At 40.8% G+C, this 21366-nt stretch overlaps 1 protein-coding gene across 3 annotated transcripts in view; it reads left to right on the top strand.

Moving 5' to 3' along the window:
* The window catches only part of acss3 (acyl-CoA synthetase short chain family member 3), an 84784-nt gene extending 70813 nt beyond the window's left edge, over nt 1-13971 (top strand). For all 3 annotated transcript variants that reach the window (XM_072267496.1, XM_072267495.1, XM_072267494.1), the window contains 5 exons: nt 775-856; nt 2614-2736; nt 2881-2980; nt 3082-3257; nt 13614-13971. In XM_072267496.1, coding sequence (XP_072123597.1) covers nt 775-856; nt 2614-2736; nt 2881-2980; nt 3082-3257; nt 13614-13697 — 565 coding nt within the window. In that variant the 3' untranslated portion in view covers nt 13698-13971. The remainder of the gene's footprint in view (nt 1-774; nt 857-2613; nt 2737-2880; nt 2981-3081; nt 3258-13613) is intronic.
* The last annotated feature ends 7395 nt before the right edge of the window (nt 13972-21366 follow it).

The raw sequence follows: 21366 nt of genomic DNA, 5'->3' as shown, positions 1-21366 counted from the left end.
ACATAAATGCCAACTAATTGTTATACTCTACTCAAAGACAGCCACCTTCATTCAGACCTTACACCAGGATCCTTGCAGGCAACTTCCACTGAAAATTGCCATAAAATGTCACTGCTTTGCAAATGTCAATAGGTCAATGCAACTTTTACATTCTTACCTGCAGGAGGCATTTGGCTATGGTATGACTTCTAAAATTGCTAACAGTATGACCTCACAGAAGCTTCCTTAGTAACTTCCTGTCATGAGAGGCCTTTGACAAGGAGGTTGCCTGCTGTGTGCACTGTCCTTCAGATGCTCATGCAGGTTCCCTTGAGGAGGACCCTGATATCCAGCTAACATCACAGCAGTATGCACTCATTCCTTACTGACATTCCCTCTTAACTAAAAAGTTCTGATTATATTGTGTCATGGCTTTTTAAAAGTAACTTCCTGAGGTCTCAGAACAGGTGTTAACAATAGAAATTCAAACCCCAATGCCAGTTGTTCCTGGATCAGTGGGATTATGTGTGACTAATAATTTGGATAGGTGTGAATAAATTTAGTCCTTTAGTTTTGAAAAAGCGCTTTATAAGATCATGGAAGGATTGCTAATGCAATTTTAATGTCAGACAAATTTCAAAGCTGCTGTTTTACTTTTAAATTTACCTAGTTCTGGTGAAAACCTGCTGAATATACACAACACTTTTTGCATTAACATAATAATAGTACTGGCTTGTTTGCATTTCTGCTATTACAAGCTAGTATTCCTGTTTTAATACCATTGTTTCCTTTAAGGTTACCTTTGCCTCCAGGTTCTTTGACAACACTTTGGGAAAATGACAAGTGTTTTAAAGAGCTTTACTTTACTAAATATCCAGTAAGTATGATACTTTATGAATATCACATACTATTAAATGCAGTTTACAAGATGAGTGGATTGGATTTTTGGATGCTTAATATGAGAAGTGATAATGTTGGTGTCTGAAATAGATTTTTTGAAATCTAGAAGGCACTTCAAGGCCCCACACCATCCTGCAGCAGGTGAGAAGGAAAATAATGCCTTCTATAACCTATTGTTTCAGACCTTACTGGCTCAATCTAAAGTTAATTCATTCCTTTTAGCAGACAAGAGCGGACCCACTGGATGATAAGAATCTTTTCCTTTAAGCATGAAAATGCAGCATTGATTTAGTCAACCTGACAGTGGTCATCATCAGAATTGGAAATCAGGAATGCAGCTTGAACCGTCAAAAGTCAAAATGGTTCTCTGCTCTCCTGGGCTACAATGGTTCATCAAGCCAAGATCCCCTTTCTCTTCACAACATTCCTGAATTACAAATTTACCCTTCCTCCAGTTATGCAGTTATATTGCTGAGTGGCCTGCGACAGTAGTACCTTAGATTCCAGTATTGTCAGCATGAGCATGTTTGTTTGTTTCTTTGGATCCAAAATGGGCTAAGTGATAGGCAGAGGGTAATAATGGAAAGATGCTGTTCTAATTGGGAGTCCATGATCAGTGGTGTATCAAAGGGATGGATGCTGGGACCTTTGTTCTTCGTGAAGTATATTAATGACTTGGCTGTGAATGTAGGAAGTGTGTTTAATAAGTTTGTGCATAACATGAAAATTGGTGGTGTCGTTAATAACAAAGAAGGTTGTCTAAGGTTACAGCAGAACATGGATTGATTGGAAACTTGGACAGAGCATTGCAGATGGAGTTTAATCCTGACAACTGCAAGATGATACATTTTAGGAAGTCATAAGGTTAGGATGTACAGAATTGCATATTAAGGAATGTTGATGAACAGAGGGACCTTGCGTTCAAGTCCATAATTTCCTTAAAGTGATAACTAGAATAGTAAATAGGACGGTGAAAAAAGCATATGGAATACTTGCCAGGACATAGAATATAAGTATTGTGATTATAGACATTTGGACTGGGCATATTGTGTGCAGTTTTGGTTGCCACACTATAGGAAGGATGTGGTTGTACTGGAGAGGTTGCAGAGGAGACTCACCAGGATGTTTCTAGGGCTGGTGGATTTCAGTCATGGGGAAGCAATTGGATATGATGGATTTCCTCGGCATGAAGGAGGCAGAGGGCTTACCTGACAGCGAGGTAGCTAAAATTGAGGAGTAGGGGTGTCAAAAACAAGAGGGCATATGTTTGAGGCAAGAGGGATGACGGACAGATTTTGTCACAATTTTTAAGAGGCATTAAGACAAGCACTTGAATAGATAAGGTATGGAAGGATATGGATCTACACTGGAAACCATGATTAACATAGATGGGCACAGTGGTTGGCATGGATGTGGTAGGTTGTAAAGTCTGTTTCTGTACTATACAACTGACACTATAACCCAGCAGCTTTACTGGTGCAGGTCACTTAGTTTAGTGCTAGAACTTAAATAGAGAATGACCAGGCTATCAACAGTGTACTAACATGAATCATACTTGTAATCAGTAACTTGGTACCTCTATTTTTGCTTTACTTGAGAGGCTGTATTGATACTAAAAGAATTTGGGCTTATTCATAAACTACATACACATACAACTCATAACGATAATTCAACAGAATGGCATCAGTTAGAGTGAACTTTCATCCTTTTTTTTAAACTTTTATGTCAATCCAGGGTTACTATGATACAATGGACGCTGGCTATATGGATAATAACGGATATTTGTATGTCATGTCTCGGGTGGATGATGTAATCAATGTTGCAGGTCATAGGATTTCAGCTGGTGCTATTGAAGAGGTAAAATTACTTAATATTTTCTCTTAATCTTAACTCAAACTTTCCTGTAGTTAACAGACAGGAGTATTTTGTCATGAATTACTTATTTTTTGAAATTAAAATAACAATATAATATATTGAATATGTTTATTGACATTCTTTCAGTCGATTATCACTCACCCAGCAGTAGCGGACTGTGCGGTGCTGGCCTTTGAGGATCCTGTAAAGGGACATGTTCCACTAGCCATGTGTGTTTTAAAAACCGGTAGGATGGTTAATCTCACCTTTCAGTGCTACACAGCTTCAGTTAACATAGCAGAGGAACAAGGTAATCATATTTTTCTACATAAAATTATGTATAAACAGGTGTAACTGAGACAACTGAAAAACTTTCAGAAGAGATAGTTAAAATTGTTCGAGATTCCATTGGTCCAGTCGCTGCATTCAGGAAAACAGTTTTTGTACCAGAGTTACCAAAGACACGTTCTGGCAAGATACCTCGATCTGCACTTTCAGCAGTTATAAATGGCAAGCCTTTCTCAGTAAGTTTACGTTTTATTGTTTTAAATATAAGTTATTACAATGCTGGAAAATTGAAGACTTTTATGGGTTTACTTAGGTTTTCTTACCTGGAGCTTTGTTATTGTTGTTGTTCTGAAATATGAATAAGTAGTTTGGGTAGGGAACACGTTGCATCTAGTGATCACAATGCCATTAGTTTCGAAGCAAATATGGGAAAAAGATAGGTCTGGGCTGTGGGTTGAGATTCTAAATTGGAGAAAGGCCAATTTTGATGGTATCATAAATGATCTGGCAGGTGTGGATAGGAAAAGGCTGTTTTCTGACAAAGGTGTACAGTACTTGGCAAGTGGGAGGCCTTCAAAAGTGAACGCTTGAGAGTACTAAGATTGTATGTGCCTGTCAGAAAAAAGGAAAATATACCAAGTGTAGAGAACGTTGGTTTTCAAGAGATACTGGGGCCCCAGTTAAGTTTTAAAAAAAGGTGCATAGTAGCTACAGGCACATAGGAACAAATGAGATGCTTATTGAGGTGTAAGAATAGGGGTATGTCATTTGGAGCTTTGGATGTCATTTGCTTGGATTTGCAGAAGACTTTTGATAAGGTGTCTTGTTACATGAGGTTGCTTAACAAAATAAAATCCCATGGCATTACAGGAAAGATACTGGCATGGATAGAGGAATGGCTGATGGGCAGGAGGGAGTGAGTGGGAATGAAGGGGCCTTTTCTGGTTGGCTGTCAGTGACTAATGGTGCTCCTCAGGGGGTCAGTATTGGGACTGCTACTTTTCACATTGCTTGTCAATGATTTAGATATTGGACTCAGTGGCTTTGTGGCAAATTTGCATATAACACAAAGATACGGAGGGGTATGTAGTGCTGTGAAAGCAATGCAATTGCAGAAGGATTAAGACAAATTGGAAGAAAGGGCAAAAAGTGGCAGATGGAATACAGTGTTGGGAAATGTATGATAATGCATTCTGGTAAAAGGAGTGAAAGTGCAGACTATTATCTAAATGGGCAGAAAATTCAAACATCAGAGCTGCGACGAGACTTGGGAGTCCTCGTGCAATACTCCCAGAAGGCTAATTTACAGGTTGAGTCTGTGGTAAAGAAGGTAGATGCAATGTTGGCATTCATTTCAAGGGGTGTAGAATATAAAAACAAGGAGATAATGCTGAGGCATTTTAAGACAGTAGTTAGGCTGCACTTGGAGTATTGCGAACAGTTTTGGCCCCCATATTCAGAAAGGATGTGTTGTGATCGGAGAGTGTCCAGAGGAGGTTCACGAGGATGATTCCAGGAATGAAAGGGTTAACCTTTGAGGAGCGTTTGACAGCTTTGGGCTTGTACTCACTAGAATTTAGAAGAACGTAGGGGATCTCATTGAAACCTACAGAATGTTGAAAGGACTGGATAAGGTGGATGTGGAGAGGTTGTTTTCTATGGTGGGAGTGTCCAGAACTAAAGGGCAAAGCCTCAAAATTGAGGGGCAACCTGTTTGAATAGTGGAAAGGAGTTTTTTTTCAGCCAGAGAGTAGTGAATCTATGGAATATTCTGCCGCAAACAGTTAGGGAGGGCAAGACCATGGATATATGTAAGGCAAAAATGAATAGTTTCCTGATTGGTCAGGGCATCAAGGGTTATGGCGAGAAGGCAGGTGTATGGGGTTGAGTGGGATCGACTATGATGGAATGGTGGAGCAGACTCAATGGGCTGAATGGCCTAATTCTGCTCTTATGTCTTATGGTCTTATTGGGTATAAGAAATGTAAGAGTACACTTAAGAAAGAAATCAGGAGGGCTAAACGAAGGCATGAGGTTGCCCTAGTAGACAAGACAAAAGAGAATCCCAAGGGTTTTTACATATATGTTTCGAGCACAAGGACTGCAAGGGACAAAATTGATCCTCTGGAAGTTCAGAATGGTAATCCATGTGTGAAGCCAAAAGAGATGGGGGGACTTTTTTTTTTGCATCTCTGTTTACTCAGGAGGTGGACACAGAGTCTATAGAAGTGAGGTAAAATAGCATCAACTTCTTGGACCCTATACACATTACAAAGGAGTAGTTGTTGCTGTTCCGAGGCAAATTAGGGTGGATAAATCCTCAGGGCCTGACAAGGTGTTCGCTTGGACCATGCAGAGTGCAGAAATTGTCAGGTCTCTAGCAGATATTTAAATCATCCTTAGCGACAGGTGCGGTACCAGAGGATTGAAGGATAGCCAATTGTTCCACTGTTTAAGAAAGGCTCTTAAAAATAAACCAGGAAATTATAGGCTGGTGAGCCTGACATCAATATTGGGAAAATTATTGGAAATTATTCTAAGGGACTAGATAGCTAAGCATTTGGATAGACATGGACTGATTAAGAATAGTCAGTATGGCTTTGTGCATGGTAGGTCATGTCTAACTAATCTTATAGTTTTCAAGGAAGTTATCAGGAAAGTGGATGAAGGCAAGGCAGTGAATGTTGTCTACGTGGACTTTAGCAAGGCATTTGACAAATTCCTACATGGGAGGTTAGTCAAAAAGGTACAGTTACTTGACATTCAAGATGAGGTAGTAAATTGGATTCAACTTTGGCTTTTTGGGAGAAGCTAGAGAGTGGTAGTAGATAGTTGCCTCTCTGACTTGAGGCCTGTGACGAGTGGAGTGCCGCAGGAGTCAGTGCTGAGTCCATTGTTGTCATCTAAATCAATGATCTGGATGATAATGTGGTTAACTGGTTCAGCAAATTTGCAGATGACACCAAGATTGGAGGTGTAGTGGACAGCAAAGGTGGCTATCATGGCTTGCAGTGGGATCTGGACCAGCTAGAAATGTGGGCTGAGAAATGGCAGATGGAATTTAATGCAGACTAGTCTGAGGGTTTGCACTTCGGTAGGACCAACCAGGGTAGGTCTTACACCGTGAACAGTAGGGCACTGAGGAGTGCGGTAGAAGAAAGGGATTTGGGAATATAAGTCCATAATTCATTGAAAGTGGCCTTCACAGGTAGATGGGGACATAAGCAAAGCTGTTGGCACATTGGCCTTCATAAATCAAAAGTACATGAGATGGGATGTTATGTTGAATTTGTATAAGACATTGGTGAGGCCTAATTTGGAGTATTGTGTGTTGATTTGGTCACTTACCGACAGGAATGATGTAAATAAGCTTGAAAGGATACAGAGAAAATTTACAAGGATGATGCTGGGTCTGGTGGAGTTGAGTTATAAGGAAAGATTGAATAGGTTAGGACTTTATTCCTTGGAACGTTGTATATTGAGAGGAGAGTTGATAGACATATACAAAATTATGAGGGGTATAGATAGAGTTAACACAAGCAGGCTTTTCCCACTGTGTTTGGGTGGGACTAAAACCAGAGGTGATGGGTTAAGGGTAAAAGGTAAAAAGTTTAAGAGGAAACATGAGGGGAAACTTATTCACTCAGAGGGTTGTGAGAGTGTGAAACGAGCTGCCAGCACAAGTGGTTCATGCGAGCTCAATTTCAATGTTTAAGAGAAGTTTGGTTAGGTATATGGATGGTAGGGATATGGAGGGCTATGGGCTGTGGTGCAGGTTGATGGAAGTAGGCAGTTTAAATACGACTGTAGGACTCTGATCTGTTGGCTGCAATGACATTTCTAGTGCAGTAAATTATCTCCTTTGAAAGTAGTTGAGCTAATTTGGTAAAGGATGACAGATCTAAAATATAGGTTAGAAGCAGAAGGAAGTATTGACAGTATGGTTTTTAAAAATAAAATAAGTCATTGTATATCAATACATGATCAGATGTTGTGCATTTAGTGCAAAATAACTTTTACTATCTACAACATTTTTGCTTCACGGTTGCTAGATTAAAAGTAAACATAATAGATGGGAATTAGGAAGTGGGTAGCAAATAAAATGTAGGAAAAAATAGTTGTAGAAACTGCCAAGAAGAAAATCCTGAATGAATAATTGGGGAAAAACAATGTAAAAGTGCTTTAAATCTCTATTGTTTATGTATTGCACTGTACTGCTTTTGCAAAACAACAAATTTCATGACATATGTCAGTGACAATAAACCTGATATCTTGGAACTGCTCATAATTCAATGTATATTCTGAGAAATCAATCTAAGAATTATTTCAAAGTTCCAAATAAATTAAGTACATATGTCACCACATACAACCCTGAGATTTGCTTTCTTGCGAGCATTCTCAATAAGTTCAATAACCATAATAGAATCAATGAAAGATTGCACACAACAGGGTGGACAATCAGTTTGTGAAAGGCAAACTGTACAAGTACAAAATAAATAATAATAAATAAGCAGTACATATCAAGAACATGAAATGAAGAGTGTTTGAAAGAGAGTCTATAGGTTGGGGGAACAGATCAGTGATGAGGCAAGTGAAGTTATCCCCTCTGGTTCAGGAGATGGATGGTTGTGGGGTAATAACTGTTTCTGAACCTGGTGGTGTGAGTCCTGAGGCACCTGTGCCTTCTTCCTAAAGGCAGTAGTGTTTGACCTGGGTGGTGGGGGTCCCTGATGGTGGATGCTGCTTTCCTGTGACAACACTCCATGTAGAAGTGCTGAATGGTGGGGAGGGGTTTACTCTTGATATACTGGACTTTATCCTCTTTTTTTTGTATTTTCCATTCAAGGGCTGTGATGCAGTCACTTACTATACTCTCCACCACACATTTACAGAATTTTGTCAAAGTTTTAGATGTCATGCTGAATCTTTGCAAACTTCTAAGGAAGTAGATTTGCTGCCCTGCTTTCTTCATAATTGCACTTGCATGCTGGTCTTTGGACAGGTCTTCTGAAATGATAACACTGAAGAATTCAAAATTGCTGACCCTCTCCACCTCTGATCCCCCAATGATGACTGGCTCATGGACTTTGGATCCTCCTCCTGAAGTCAATGATCAGCTCCTTGGTCTTTTTGACATTGAGTAAGAAGTTGTTATTGTTGTGGCACCACTCAGCCAGAGTTTCAATCTCCCTCCCATATGCTGAATCACCTCCTCTTTTAATTCTGCCAACGATAAGTATAGCATTGGACCTGTACTTTGTCATACAGTCATAAGTGTAAAGTGAGTAGAGCAGGGGGCTAAGCATACAGCTCTGTGGTGCACCTGTGCTGATGGAGATTGTGGAGGAGATGTTGTAAATCCAAAGTGATTGACGTTCGTAAGTGAGGAAATTAAGGATCCAGTTACACAAGGAGATATTGAGACCAAGGTCTTGAAGTTTATTGAGTACTATTTTTCATAATATGAAAAAAAGAATCTCCATAAAAATGCATAGTTGTGCTTGGGCCATATAATTAAGACTTTTGCCTGGAATAAATCAACTTGAAGGCAATATTGTCACTCCGAAAACTTTTCTTGCCAAGAGTCCTACTGCCAATATTTCAGCATATTTTATGCATGCAAGGTTTTCTTGGCTCTTAAGAAGCCCTTAGCATCAGCAAGCTGTTGACAGTTGCCAGTGTATACCCACTAAGTTTACAAATAGCTGAGATTTTTTTTTCTAGAGGTAAGAATTATAAGCAATTTAGACGAATTAAACAAACCACCCATTTCCCTTTGCAAAGGGGTCAAGATTTAAAGATTTTGCTAGCAGGTTTAGCGGGGAGCTGAAGGGGTGATAAGGGCAAAATCCGTTGTTACCTTTAAACTGAATTTTGATACTTAGGCTTTACAAGGTGTCCCTTGGACCTTGTGGGAAGCTAGTAGAGAAATTGCAGGTGCACTGGCAGGGCTGTTTTAAATTTCCTTAGCTACAGTTAGCTGCCGGAGAACAGCTAATGTTCAAGAAAGGCTCTAAGAATAAGCCGCGAAATTATAGGCCAGTCAACCTGATGCCACACGGGTAAATTATTGGAAGGTACTCTTAGGGACATGATATATAAGCATTTGGATAGACTGTGACTGATTAGGGATAATCAACATGACTTTGTGTGTGGTAGGTTGTCTAACCAATCTCACAGAGTTTTTCAAGGAGGTTATCAAGAAAGGTGATGAAGGAAAGGCAGTGGACCATTCCAGTGACCTTACTGATGGATACTTCCATATCAGTCTAGACACCTCAAAAAATCTTAACTATCCTGATAGTTTGCTCAAGCAGATCCTGGTTGACAATTTGTGCAATCCATGTGCTGAATTGTTTGGGTTCCTTGTGGGTATCTAAACATTTTTTATGTAAAAGATTCCCTGGCAAAGAGCAGCCAGTCAGTTAGTTTTGTGGAAGGTATGAAAAAGTATGGCACAGTGAAACTGTTGCCAAAAAATGGGTAATGAACCTTTGAAGTGGGAAGTGGAAAAATGTTTGTTCCAAAAGCCTTGAAGTGTAGTTTGGTTTCCTGACAAGTTATCAGCTTGGGCTCAAGTCTAACACAAGCAAAACTTCAGTCAAGTTTAATTTTAATTCAGTTTTCCTTTAGCAAATTAATTTTGAAAGCTTTTTGGGTAGTAAAGATCCAAAGAGTATCTCCATTTCGGAAGCAAAACCTTGGCAGGACTTGCAGAGTAAATGGTAGGACCTTGTAGGATATTATAGAACTGACAACATTAGGGATACAGATAGATAGTGTGATGGAAGAGGAGTTTGGCATGTTTGCCTTCATTAGTCAGGACACTGACTACAAGAGTTGGTACAACACCTGCAGCTGTATAGGTCAATGGTGAGGCAATGTGTGAAGTATTGTGTGCAGTTTTGGTTATACAGTTATGAGAAAGAAGACATTGAGACTGAAAAGGATGCAGAAAAGATTTACAAGGATGTTGCCAGGACTAGAGGGTTTGAGTTATAAGGAAAGAGATTAAGGGAGCTAGGGCTTTACTATTTGGAGAGAAGGAGGATGAGAGGAGACTTGATAGAGGTGTACAAGTTAATAAGAGGAATAGATAGAGTGGATAGCCGGTGCTTCTTCCCCAGGGCACCACTGCTCAATACAAGAGGACATGGCTTTAAGGTAGTTCAAGGGGGATATTAGAGGAAGGTTTTTTACTCAGAGAGTGGTTGGTGCGTGGAATGCACTGCCTGAGTTGGTGGTGGAGGCAGATACACTAGTGAAATTTAAGAGACTACTAGACAGGTATATGGAGGAATTTTAGGTGGGGGGTTATATGGGAGGCAGGGTTTAAGGGTTGGCACAACATTGTGGGCCGAAGGGCCTGTACTATTGCTGTACTATTCTATGTTCTATGAAACATTGGATAGTCTGGGATGGACAGAGTGAAGTAGACTGAAATGTGACCTCATAGATTACAAGAATAATCATGAGGGGCATTGGCAAGGTGAATGGTCACCATCATTTTCCTCACAGTCGGGAGTCTAGAACTAGGAGATGTTGATATATTTAAAAGACATTTAGATTGGTACAAGGAAGAAAGACTTAGAAGGATATAAACCAAATGAATAAGTTGGACCAATGGGCTTACATCCATGCTGAATAACACTTAATAATGCTGTTAATAGATGCAGACTTCGAACATTCAAATTGAAAATGCATTCTACTCATAGAAGAGCTAGATCAAGTTCAAAACAGTGAAAGACATAAGGCCGAGTGTTTAGCACATCCGGGAACCTGGCACAAAATAATTAATGTTTTAAAAAATCAAATTTGTTTTATCCAAATCTGAAACTCTACACATTCATTTACGGAGCCTATGCCCCCCCCCCACTCTGTCTACTGTTACTGACTATAGAAGTTTAGCAGTGAGTGGAATTGATATTACTCCCAGTTCTGGCAGAACTCCTTAGGGCAGCTGAAGGACATCCTTCTCCCTCCCTGCAGTGTTTGACCACTATATCACCCCAGTGACCTGAGGCATTGGAGGAACATCATTCACTGAATTTAAAATTCCATTTTGGTAAACCTTTTGCATTCTCTCTCAGATATGACACTATTTTAAAATTACACATTATGTTATAGCTGTCAGGAAAAGCTAATTTATCTTTGAGAGGTGTTGAGAGCTGAAAATTGTTTATAATATTGAATTACATTAAAATTACATTGTGTAGATTAATAATGATGGCTTGTTATTTTGTGGTCTTAAACACTCCTACAACTTTAAAATGGGGCTGTCAGATTTGAAAGTTACCATAAATTTATAGTTAAATATTGTGGTTAAAATTATTTCACTAATTAAATAGTAACTTAACAACTTTATGTTCTGGATTACACCCAACTGATAATAGGTTCTTCGGCCTGCTAAATTCCCACTGACCATTAAAACTCACGAACAGTCATCAAACAATAATCCCATTTTATTCTTTGTAGATTTCACCAATGACCTACATGCTAGGAACACCTTAGTGGCTATTTAACTAATCCGATTAACTCACACAGTTAAGAGGAGAAAGTGCAAACTCCACACAGACAGCACCCAAGGTCAGGCTTGAGCCTTGATCTCTGGCTGTACTGCTGTGTCACTGGGCTGCCATTAAACTTTGGTCATCAATTTTGGTAAATTGTAGGATGATTGAATTAAAAACTTTCATCTTAATGATGGAAATTTTAAGGCCTTACAAGCCTGATTGAATTTTTTGAGGCTGTGTCTAAACACATTGATGAAGGTAGAGCAGTAGATGTAGTGTATATGGATTTCAGCAAGGCATTTGATAAGGTACCCCATGCAAGGCTTATTGAGAAAGTAAGGAGGCATGGGATCCAAGGGGATATTGCTTTGTGGATCCAGAACTGGCTTGCCCACAGAAGGCAAAGAGTGGTTGTAGACAGGTCATATTCTGCATGGAGTTTGGTGACCAGTGGTGTGCCTCAGGGATCTATTCTGGGACCCCTACTTATAGTGATTTTTTTTTTATATAAATGACCTGGATGAGGAAGTGGAGGAATGGGTTAGTAAATCTGCTGATGACACAAAGGTTGGGGATGTTGTGGATAGTGTGGAGGGCTGTCAGAGGTTACAGCGGGACATTGATAGGATGCATTTATAGTCTGTGGTGGCCAGTGCGATCATGTTTGCTGTTGTGTGCTGGGGCAGCAGGCTGAGGGTAGCAGACACCAACAGAATCAACAAACTCATTCGTAAGGCCAGTGATGTTGTGGGGATGGAACTGGACTCTCTGACGGTGGTGTCTGAAAAGAGGATACTGTCCAAGTTGCATGCCATCTTGGACAATGTCTCCCATCCACTACATAATGTACTGGTTGGGCACAGGAGTACATTCAGCCAGAGACTCATTCCACTGAGATGCAACACAGAGCATCATAGGAAGTCATTCCTGCCTGTGGCCATCAAACTTTACAACTGCTCCCTTGGGGGGTCAGACACCCTGAGCCAATAGGCTGGTCCTGGACTTATTTCCTGGCATAATTTACATATTACTATTTAACTATTTATGGTTTTATTACTATTTAATTATTTATGGTGCAACTGTAACAAAAACCAATTTCCCCCAGGCTCAATAAAGTATGACTATGACTATAGCAAAACTGGGCTGAGAAGTGGCAGATGGAGTTCAAACCAGATAGTGTGAGGTGGTTCATTTTGGTAGGTCAAATATGATGGCAGAATTTAGTATTAATGGTAAGACTCTTGGCAGTGTGAAGGATCAGAGGGATCTTGTTGCCTGAGTCCATAGGACCCTCAAAGTTGATACGCAGGTTGACGCAGGTTCAGAAGGCATACGGTGCATTGGCCTTCATCAACCATGGGATTGAGTTTAAAATCTGAGAGGTAATGTTGCAGCTATACAGGACCCTGGTCAGATCTCACTTGGGGAACTATGCTCAATTCTGATCGCCTCACTACAGGAAAGACGTGGAAACCATAGAAAAGGTGCAGAGGAGACTTACAATCATGTTGCCTGGATTGGGGAGCATGCCTTATGAGAACATGTTGAGTGAACTCGGCCTTTTCTCCTTGGAGCGACGGAGGATGAGAGGTGACCTGATAGAGGTGTATAAGATGATGAGAGGCATTGATCGTGTGGATAGTCAGGGGCTTTTTCCCAGGGCTGAAATGACTAGCATGAGAGGGCATAGTTTTAAGGTACTTGGAAGTAGGTACGGAGGAGATGTCAGGGGTAAGTATTTTTACACAGAGAGTGGTGAGTGTGTGGAATGGGCTGCTGGCGGCAGCGGTGGAGGCGGAAATGATAGAGTCTTTTAAGAGACTCCTGGATGGCTACATGGAGCTTAGAAAAATAGAGGGCTATGGTTAAGCCTAGGTAGTTTTAAGGTAAGGACATGTTCAGCACAGCTTTGTGGGCCAAAGGGCCTGTATTGTGCTGTAGGTTTTCTGTGTTTCTATCTTTAAAAAAATTATTATTTTCCTAACAATTTATTCTGAAAGCTTTTTGGGTTACAAAATTATTCTTGCATCAAGATATTATCTGTTACCATTTCTAAGAAAGTTTAAAAAACTTCCACAGATAACACCAGCCATCGAAGATCCAAGAGTTTTCTCTGACATTGAAGCTATATTGAAACAGAAGAAAATTGTATCTCAACTTTAAGTGCAATATGATGAACTAGTATTACTTTTTTATTCCTGTATCTATATGCTGCAAATCACTGAATGTAACATGTGAACTCTTTTTAAACCACAGTGCTCACATAGTATGAACTTTAATTTCTGTAATGATGCTGCACTGGAAAGCTTAAATATAGTATATTTTATCTAAAATATTAAAAATATATGGTACTCAGTTTTCCTTACTGTTGTCTGTATTTTTTTAAATGACCATGGCTCATGTACTAAGAATTGATTAATGCCATTCCAGTTGTAATACTGGCAGGAATTGTTTACCATTTTAGTAATAAAATTCTTAAAAAATCATAGAACTACAGTATATTTCAGTTCTATCCAAAAATGTTTAACATATGACTATTGTATAAAGGTAACCTCCAATTCCAATTTGTCTGTAATACTTTTTAGGACTTTGCACTGATTTAACACAAAGTCATGAAGTTGTAGAGCACCTAAAAGCTCTTCAGCCCACTGTATGCAAGCCAATCAAGTACCGATCCATTCTAATCCCAGTTATCAGCACTTTACCTGTAGGTTTCTCTGGCTTGGCAATTCATTTGCTTTTCTGTATTTTCTCAAGTGTTATGGGACTTCTCTGCAGAGCATTCCAGAGTCTAATCAGCTTCTGGGTGAGAAGTTCTTCCTCAGGTCTCCTCTAAATCCACATCCTCTAGTTGTAGATACCTCTTCTATGTGGTATTTCCTCCAAACCCATCAAAACTTTGCATAATATTATCACGCGTTCCCCCCCCCCCGCCATCAGCCTTCTGTTCTTCAAAACAGAATCACTCCTCATAACTGAAATGCCCCATTCCTAGTAATAATCTGACGAATCTCTTCAGTGCAAGCTCTTCCCAACTATAACATGGCAAACAGAACAGTACTCCATCACCTAATCAATATCTTATACACTTGTACTATAGCCCACTGGCTTTTGTATTTTATGCCCAGACTAATGAAAGCAAGTATTTCATATGCTGCCTTCATCTTATCAATCTATGCTACTGCTTCTAGATATTCTTGGAGGCTCTTCATTGTTTCAAAGCGGTCTACCACTTCATTACCCAAGTCAGCCCAAAGTGTATCTTTTCACATTTATCAAGATTAAATTCCAATCGACATTGATCTGCACATTTATCTCCTTAATATCGTCCTTTGCCCAAGGCTATTTTCCTCACCATGAAGACACCAATATTCTTGCGTCACTCACGTACTTAATCAAAATACTCTTATTCAAATCCAAATAATTAATGTTAAAACAAACAAAGGTTTGCAGCATGATACCTGTGATACACTCACTGGTCACGTGCTTAAAATCACAAAAACAATCCTTAACCAGAATCTGTTGCTTCATATCACAAGGTTAATCTTGTATCAAATTTTTCCAATTTGCAGAGGATCCCATGGCCCCTAACCTGTTGGACTAGTAGCCCATACAGGAGAGCTTGTGTGTAACTCCTTACCGAATTTCATAGAGACTACATCAACTACATTGCACAGTGTAATTTACATTTCTGGAAAAATTAATCATATTGCTCAGACAAAGCTGCACCATTCTTGATTAATCCCTTTCTATTCAAATGTAGACTAATCCTGCTTCTCAGATTTTTTCCAATTATTTTTATGTAATTACTTGCCTTTTCCCTGCTGCCCTTCTTTTATTAAAAAAAAAATCCACATTTGCTGCCCTCCAGACATCTGTGGTCAAAGGTTTAAAGTTTTGTCAGGAACCCAGCAATCTTTTTCCTTGCTTTCCAGAACAACCTGGAATAGACTCATCAGGTTCTGTGAATTTTATTTATAGCCAATTAGACATCAAGAAGCTTTTCAATGATAAAATGTTCTAGAATTTTCCTCCCTGAAATTTCCATTTACCATGTTGGCCTCTGAATATGGATAAGAAACATTTATTTAAGACTTCATGCACTGATTGTCGTTTTGGCTGTAACAAGCCTACTCTTGTCCCAAGTAATTTCTTACCATTAGTATACTTATCAAGTGGGATTTCCCTTAATTGTAAACATTCTGTAGTCCTGCAGGATTTCTCCTTATATTCAGTTCTCTTTACCACCCATACCATTTTTGTTATCCTTTAGCAAGCCCTCAATCATTTGACATCCAGGGTTCCTTAGACTTACTGATTTTACCTTCATGCTTATGAATACACATTGGCCCTAAGCTCACACCATTTCATTTATGAATGTCTCCCACTTAAATATAGACCTTCTTGCAAGTAACTGTAAATCAGTTACAGTGTACGTATATTGAATAGATTAAAAATCGTGCAAAAAATAGAAATACTATATATTTTAAAAAGTGAGGTAGTGTCCAAGGGTTCAATGCCCATTTAGGAATCAGATGGCAGAGAGGAAGAAGCTGTTCCTGAAATGCTGAGTGTGTGCCTTCAGGCTTCTGTATCTCCCGCCTGATGGTAACAGTGAGAAAAGGACATGCCCTGGGTGCTGGGGGTCCTTAATAATGGACTCTTCCTTTCTGAGACACCGCTCCTTGAAGATATCCTGGGAACTTTGTAGGCTAGTACCCAAGATGGAGCTGACTAAGTTCACGTGCTCTGCAGCCTCTTTCAGTCCTGTGCAGTAGCGCCCCCCCCGCCCCCACCACCCATACCAGACAGTGATTCAGCCTGTCAGAATGCTCCCCAAGGTACATCTATAGAAGTTTTTGAGTGTATTTGTTGACATGCCACTGTCTTGCCTTCTTTGTAACTACATCGATATGTTGGGATCATGTTAGATCCTCAGAGATCTGGACACCCAGGAACTTGAAACTGCTCACTCTCTCTATTCCTGATCCCTCTATGAGGATTGGTATGTGTTCCTTCGTCTTACCCTTCCTGAAATCCACAATCAGCTCTTTTGTCTTACTGATGTTGAGTGCCAGGATTTGCTGCGACACCATTCCACTAGTTGGCATATCTCACTCCTGTACGCCCTCTTGTCACCATCTGAGATTCCACCAATAATGGTTGTATTGTCAGCAAATTTATAGATGGTATTTGAGAGTAGAGCAGTGGGCTAGGCACACTCCCCAGAGGTGCACCAGTGTTGATAGTCAGCAAGGAGGAGATGTTATCACCGATCCGCACAGATTGTAGTCTTATGGTTAGGAAGTCGAAGATCCAATTGCAGAGGGAGGTACAAAGGCCCAGGTTCTGCAACTTCTCAATGAGGAATGTGGCATTGATGGTATTTAATGCTGAGCTGTAGTCAATGAACAGCATCCTGACATAGGTGTTTGTGTTGTCCGGGTGGTCTAAAGCCATCTGAAGAGCCTTTGAGGTTGCATCTGTTGTAACTTATTGTGGCGATAGGCAAATTGCAATGGGTCCAGGTCCTTGCTGAGGCAGGAGTTCATTCTAGTGATGACCAACCTCTCAAAGCATTTCATCACTGTAGATGTGAGCACTACCAGGCAATAGTCATGAAGGCAACTCACATTATTCTTCTTAGGCACTGGTATAATTATTGTCTTTTTGAAGTTAATTTTTAACTAACTTCAAAATTCTCCACCTTTGGCACTACTCCAAGAGTAGTACAAACAGTCTCAAAACACTTCCCTGGACACAATAAAATGGTCCAAGTTCCTTCTGGGGAAGTTGAAACACCTCATTACTACAATAACCCTATGACTCTTGTATCTATATAATTTGTCTATATCCTGTTCTGTGACTGTGTGGAGGCCAGTAGTATACCCCCAGCAAAGTGATCACCTCCTTTCGCTATGGCCTCAGCTGAAGAGCATTCTATGACATCCTTCCTCATTCTGACAGAAACAAACTCCTTAATTAATATTGCAATGGTACCACCTCTTTTGCAATTCTGTCCTCATGCCTGGAGATCCTATACCCTGGAATGCTGAGTCCTGTCCTTTCAACCAACAGCAGTAACACTAACATGTTCCCATGTGATGATCAACACTAAGTTCATATACCTTACTAGTCTGACTCATTGTATTAAAACAGATACAATTTACTTACATTCCTTCCATATGCCTAGGTGTGCTCTGCCATGGAGCTGACTTAGTTTTGACCATATCTTCCCCCTTTACCCCTAGTGGAACATGTCATGTCCTTTTCAGGGCGGTTAGTCCACCTTTGGTCCCCACCTGGCACTCAGCTCTCACCTGTGGCTCCCCGTAGCTGTTTGCATGCGACAGCGGCCACACCCCGGGCAACGGCTCGACAAGCCGGCTAAGCCAGGTGAGGGTAGCCGACGGGTCTCAAACCCTCGGTGTGATAGGGAGTTGTCTATCCCAGCATGTGAAGACAGACTCCGGTGGATTGAGCAGACGAGACCTATGGAAGGTCCAACGGTCAAGAAGGCGGTCTCTGCAAGCGTCGTGGAACGTGTAGAGCAGGACAAGGCACAGAAGACATCCTGGTCATCCACTCTGCCTAGTCCCATCTCCAGCCGTCTAGACTCTGTCTTGCCACTGGATCCAGATGGGAATTGGGAAGAGAGAGTGAGGCTGACGCTGCACAACTCTCCCTCACTTAAATCCAAATCACGCGCTAGTCTCGACACCATCATAATGGTGTCGAGGTCCTCATCGACGTCAATGATGGATGAACAACCAACCAACCACCCCTAGCTGTAGATCAATGTCTTATTCCTTTGCTGCACTTGTAAAGCCTTCCCAACAGCACTAGCAAACATCCCCAAAAGGATATTGGACTTGTTTGAATTCAGGTGTGACCCATCCATCCTGCACAGGATCTAGCTTCCTCAGAAGTTGTTCCAGTGATTAAAAACCCTCTCTCTAGACACACATCCTTCTGACTTATCCTCCTAGTCTGAAATTCACTACTATCTGGCCGTGGAAGTAATCCAGAGATTGCAAGCTTGAGGTTCTGCAACTTAGCTCCCTAAATTGATTTTGCAGGATCTCACCCCACTTAGACTATAACCTCTTGCTATTACTGTACCCATTCTAAAGTACCCTTCAACCATTCCTTGATTTTGATGCCAGGAAGGCAACACTGGAATCAAGTCTATAGCCACAGAAGCTCTTCTCTATTTCCCTTGCCATCAAGTTTCCTACCACTATTAACCTTAGAATCTTAATCCTTCCCCCTTGTGTAGCTGAGCCATCCACAGTGTTGTGATTTGGCTCTAACTGGACTCTTCAGACAAATATTCAAGCCCACCACTTTCCAACACAGAGAATGTTTTGTCTTTCAGTCTACCTCCCTTCTTCTGCTTAGTTGTCATCCATTCCTCTTTTGTCTGCCTTTCCTTACAAACAGGTATGCTCCAAACTTAACAGCACCACAGATGCACCGTAGTGCCTCCAGTCAGCATCCAAGCTCCAAAATTCAGCAGCCAAGCTGGTTAGCTCGGAAGTATCTCCTAAAGATGCAGTCATTCAGGCCACAAGAAGCATCTCAGAAATAAACATGCTGCAAGCAATATAACATACAAGACTGAGCTTAGTTATCATATTTTAAATTTGAAAGGATGACTTGAAATACAACCAAAATTCTGTTCCCACACTTAATTTGTTATAAAAAAAGGATAATATTCATCAACCACCTACCTGACCAGCATCAATTTCCATGTCTAACCACAGATCAGCATTGAGAAGATATCAAATGCGCTACTCACAAAAACATATACTTGAGATCTGCTGCAAAAAAAGTTATTTCACTGCCTACCTTTTATGTTCTTTAAAGTTCTAGTCAAAGTGCTCTTGTCCAGTGAGCTGAAATATAAATTGATCTCAATAGAAAAGGTAACAACTATAATTATAAAGGTAATTGCATCCAAGTTGACTTTTTCAATAGGCACATTTAATGTCAGGGAAATGTACGCAATATATATCCTGAAATTCTTTTTCTTTGCAAACATCCACGAAAACAGAGGAGAGCCCCAAAGAATGAATGCCAGTTAAAAATTTGTTAGAACCCCAAAGCCCCCCAACTCCCCCTCCCATGCATAAGCAGCAGCAAATCAATGACCCCCTCCCTCACCAGCAAAAAAGTATTAGCAAACCCCACTGAGCACTCAAGCATGTAGCAAAGCATCAATAAAGATACAGACTTGCAGTACCCCAAAGACAACTCGTTTACCCGGTATTCAATATACCACAGGCTCTCTTTGTTCCCAATAAGGGAAAAAGAGGTGTCCCCATTTCAAAGCGAGAGGGGAGACATAACAAAATAACTCGCTGATTTACGGTGTTAAATATCTGTTGTGCTGCTTTTTCCGAGCTCTGTGCCCAATGAACTCGGGTCCCAGTGCACACAGCCAGCAGCCAGCTCGCTGCTTTCGATCTTCCGTGTACTCCCACGACACATCAGGAGACAACACTGGCATTGAATCAGCCCGCCTCCAGAGCCACGAAAATTCAGCACCCTGAAGGCACGCTAGTCTTCCAGGCCTGAAACTACAGGCTTCAACTGAAAACCAACTGATGAAAATTTTACTTTAAAAGTTGCTGACTTTGAAAATATTCACTCCTCACCCACCAAATCCTGTGACTGTACAAAATGCTTGAGAACTCAGCAGATCAGGTAGTGTTAACGGAAATGGATAAACAATCGATGTTTTGGGCAGAGACACTTCTTCAGCACTGGAAAGGCCAGAGTGGGGAATAGAAGAAGAGAGCAGAGGGTGGGGAAAAAAAATTACCAGAAGGAGAAATCAATGTTCATGCCATCAGGTTGGAGGCTACCTAGATAGAGTATGAGGTGTTGCTTCTTCACCCTGAGAGTAGCCTAATCGTGGCACAAGAGGAGGCCATGGATAGACATGTCGAAATAGGAAAGTGGACAGGAATTAAGATGGTTGGCCACTGGGAAATTCCACTTCCTGCAGATGGAGCAGAGGTTCTTGACAAAGCGGTCCTCCAATGTAGAGGAGGTCACATCGGGAGCATCGGATACAATGGACGACCCAAACAGGATCCCAGGTAAAGTGATGCCTCAGCTGGACAGACTGTTTGAAGGCCGAGAATGGAAGTGAGGGAGGAGATGAATGGGAAAATGTAGCACATTACCCGCTTGCAAGGATATGTGCCAGGAGGGAGATTAGTGGGGAGGGACGAATGGAAACGGGAATCACAGAGGAAGATATTCCTGCAGAAAGTTGAGAGTGGGAGGAGGGAGGTCAAGATATGCTTGATTGTAGGATCACTTTGGAGGCGGTGGAAGTGGTGGATGGAGAATGATGTGGTGGATGTGGAGGCTCATGGGGTGGTAGATTAGGACAAGAGGAACTCTATTCCTGTTAAGGCTGCAGATATACAGTGAGCGCGGATGTCAGGAAAAGGAGGAGATGCAGGTGAGAGCAGCATGAAATCACGCACACACCATTTTTGTGGAGCGGGTTAATGACTATGTCTACCAATCTGCTCCAGCTAAGTCACAACTATTTTGCTGATTCTTACAGTTAGGCTTCTAAGAATCTCAAAAGAATACTTCATCAACTTATTTTGCAAGAGAAAGTAGACATATTAATGGCTTGAAAGCTTGGTTTCAACATGAGCAAAACAAAAATGATCATAGTGAATCAGAAGACAAATAATCACTGCATTCATAAAAGGTGCTATTTACTCACCAATAATTTGCTTACAGATGAGGAGTTTGATTTTTCCAGTCTTCAGAGTTCTTTACATACTGAGCTGAGTTCTATGGG

Source organism: Mobula birostris, chromosome 9 (genome assembly GCF_030028105.1).
Source record: "Mobula birostris isolate sMobBir1 chromosome 9, sMobBir1.hap1, whole genome shotgun sequence".
Classification (NCBI taxonomy): Eukaryota; Metazoa; Chordata; class Chondrichthyes; order Myliobatiformes; family Myliobatidae; genus Mobula; species Mobula birostris.
The sequence above is the reverse complement of the archived record's forward strand: the minus strand, read 5'-3'. Positions and strand labels throughout refer to the sequence as shown.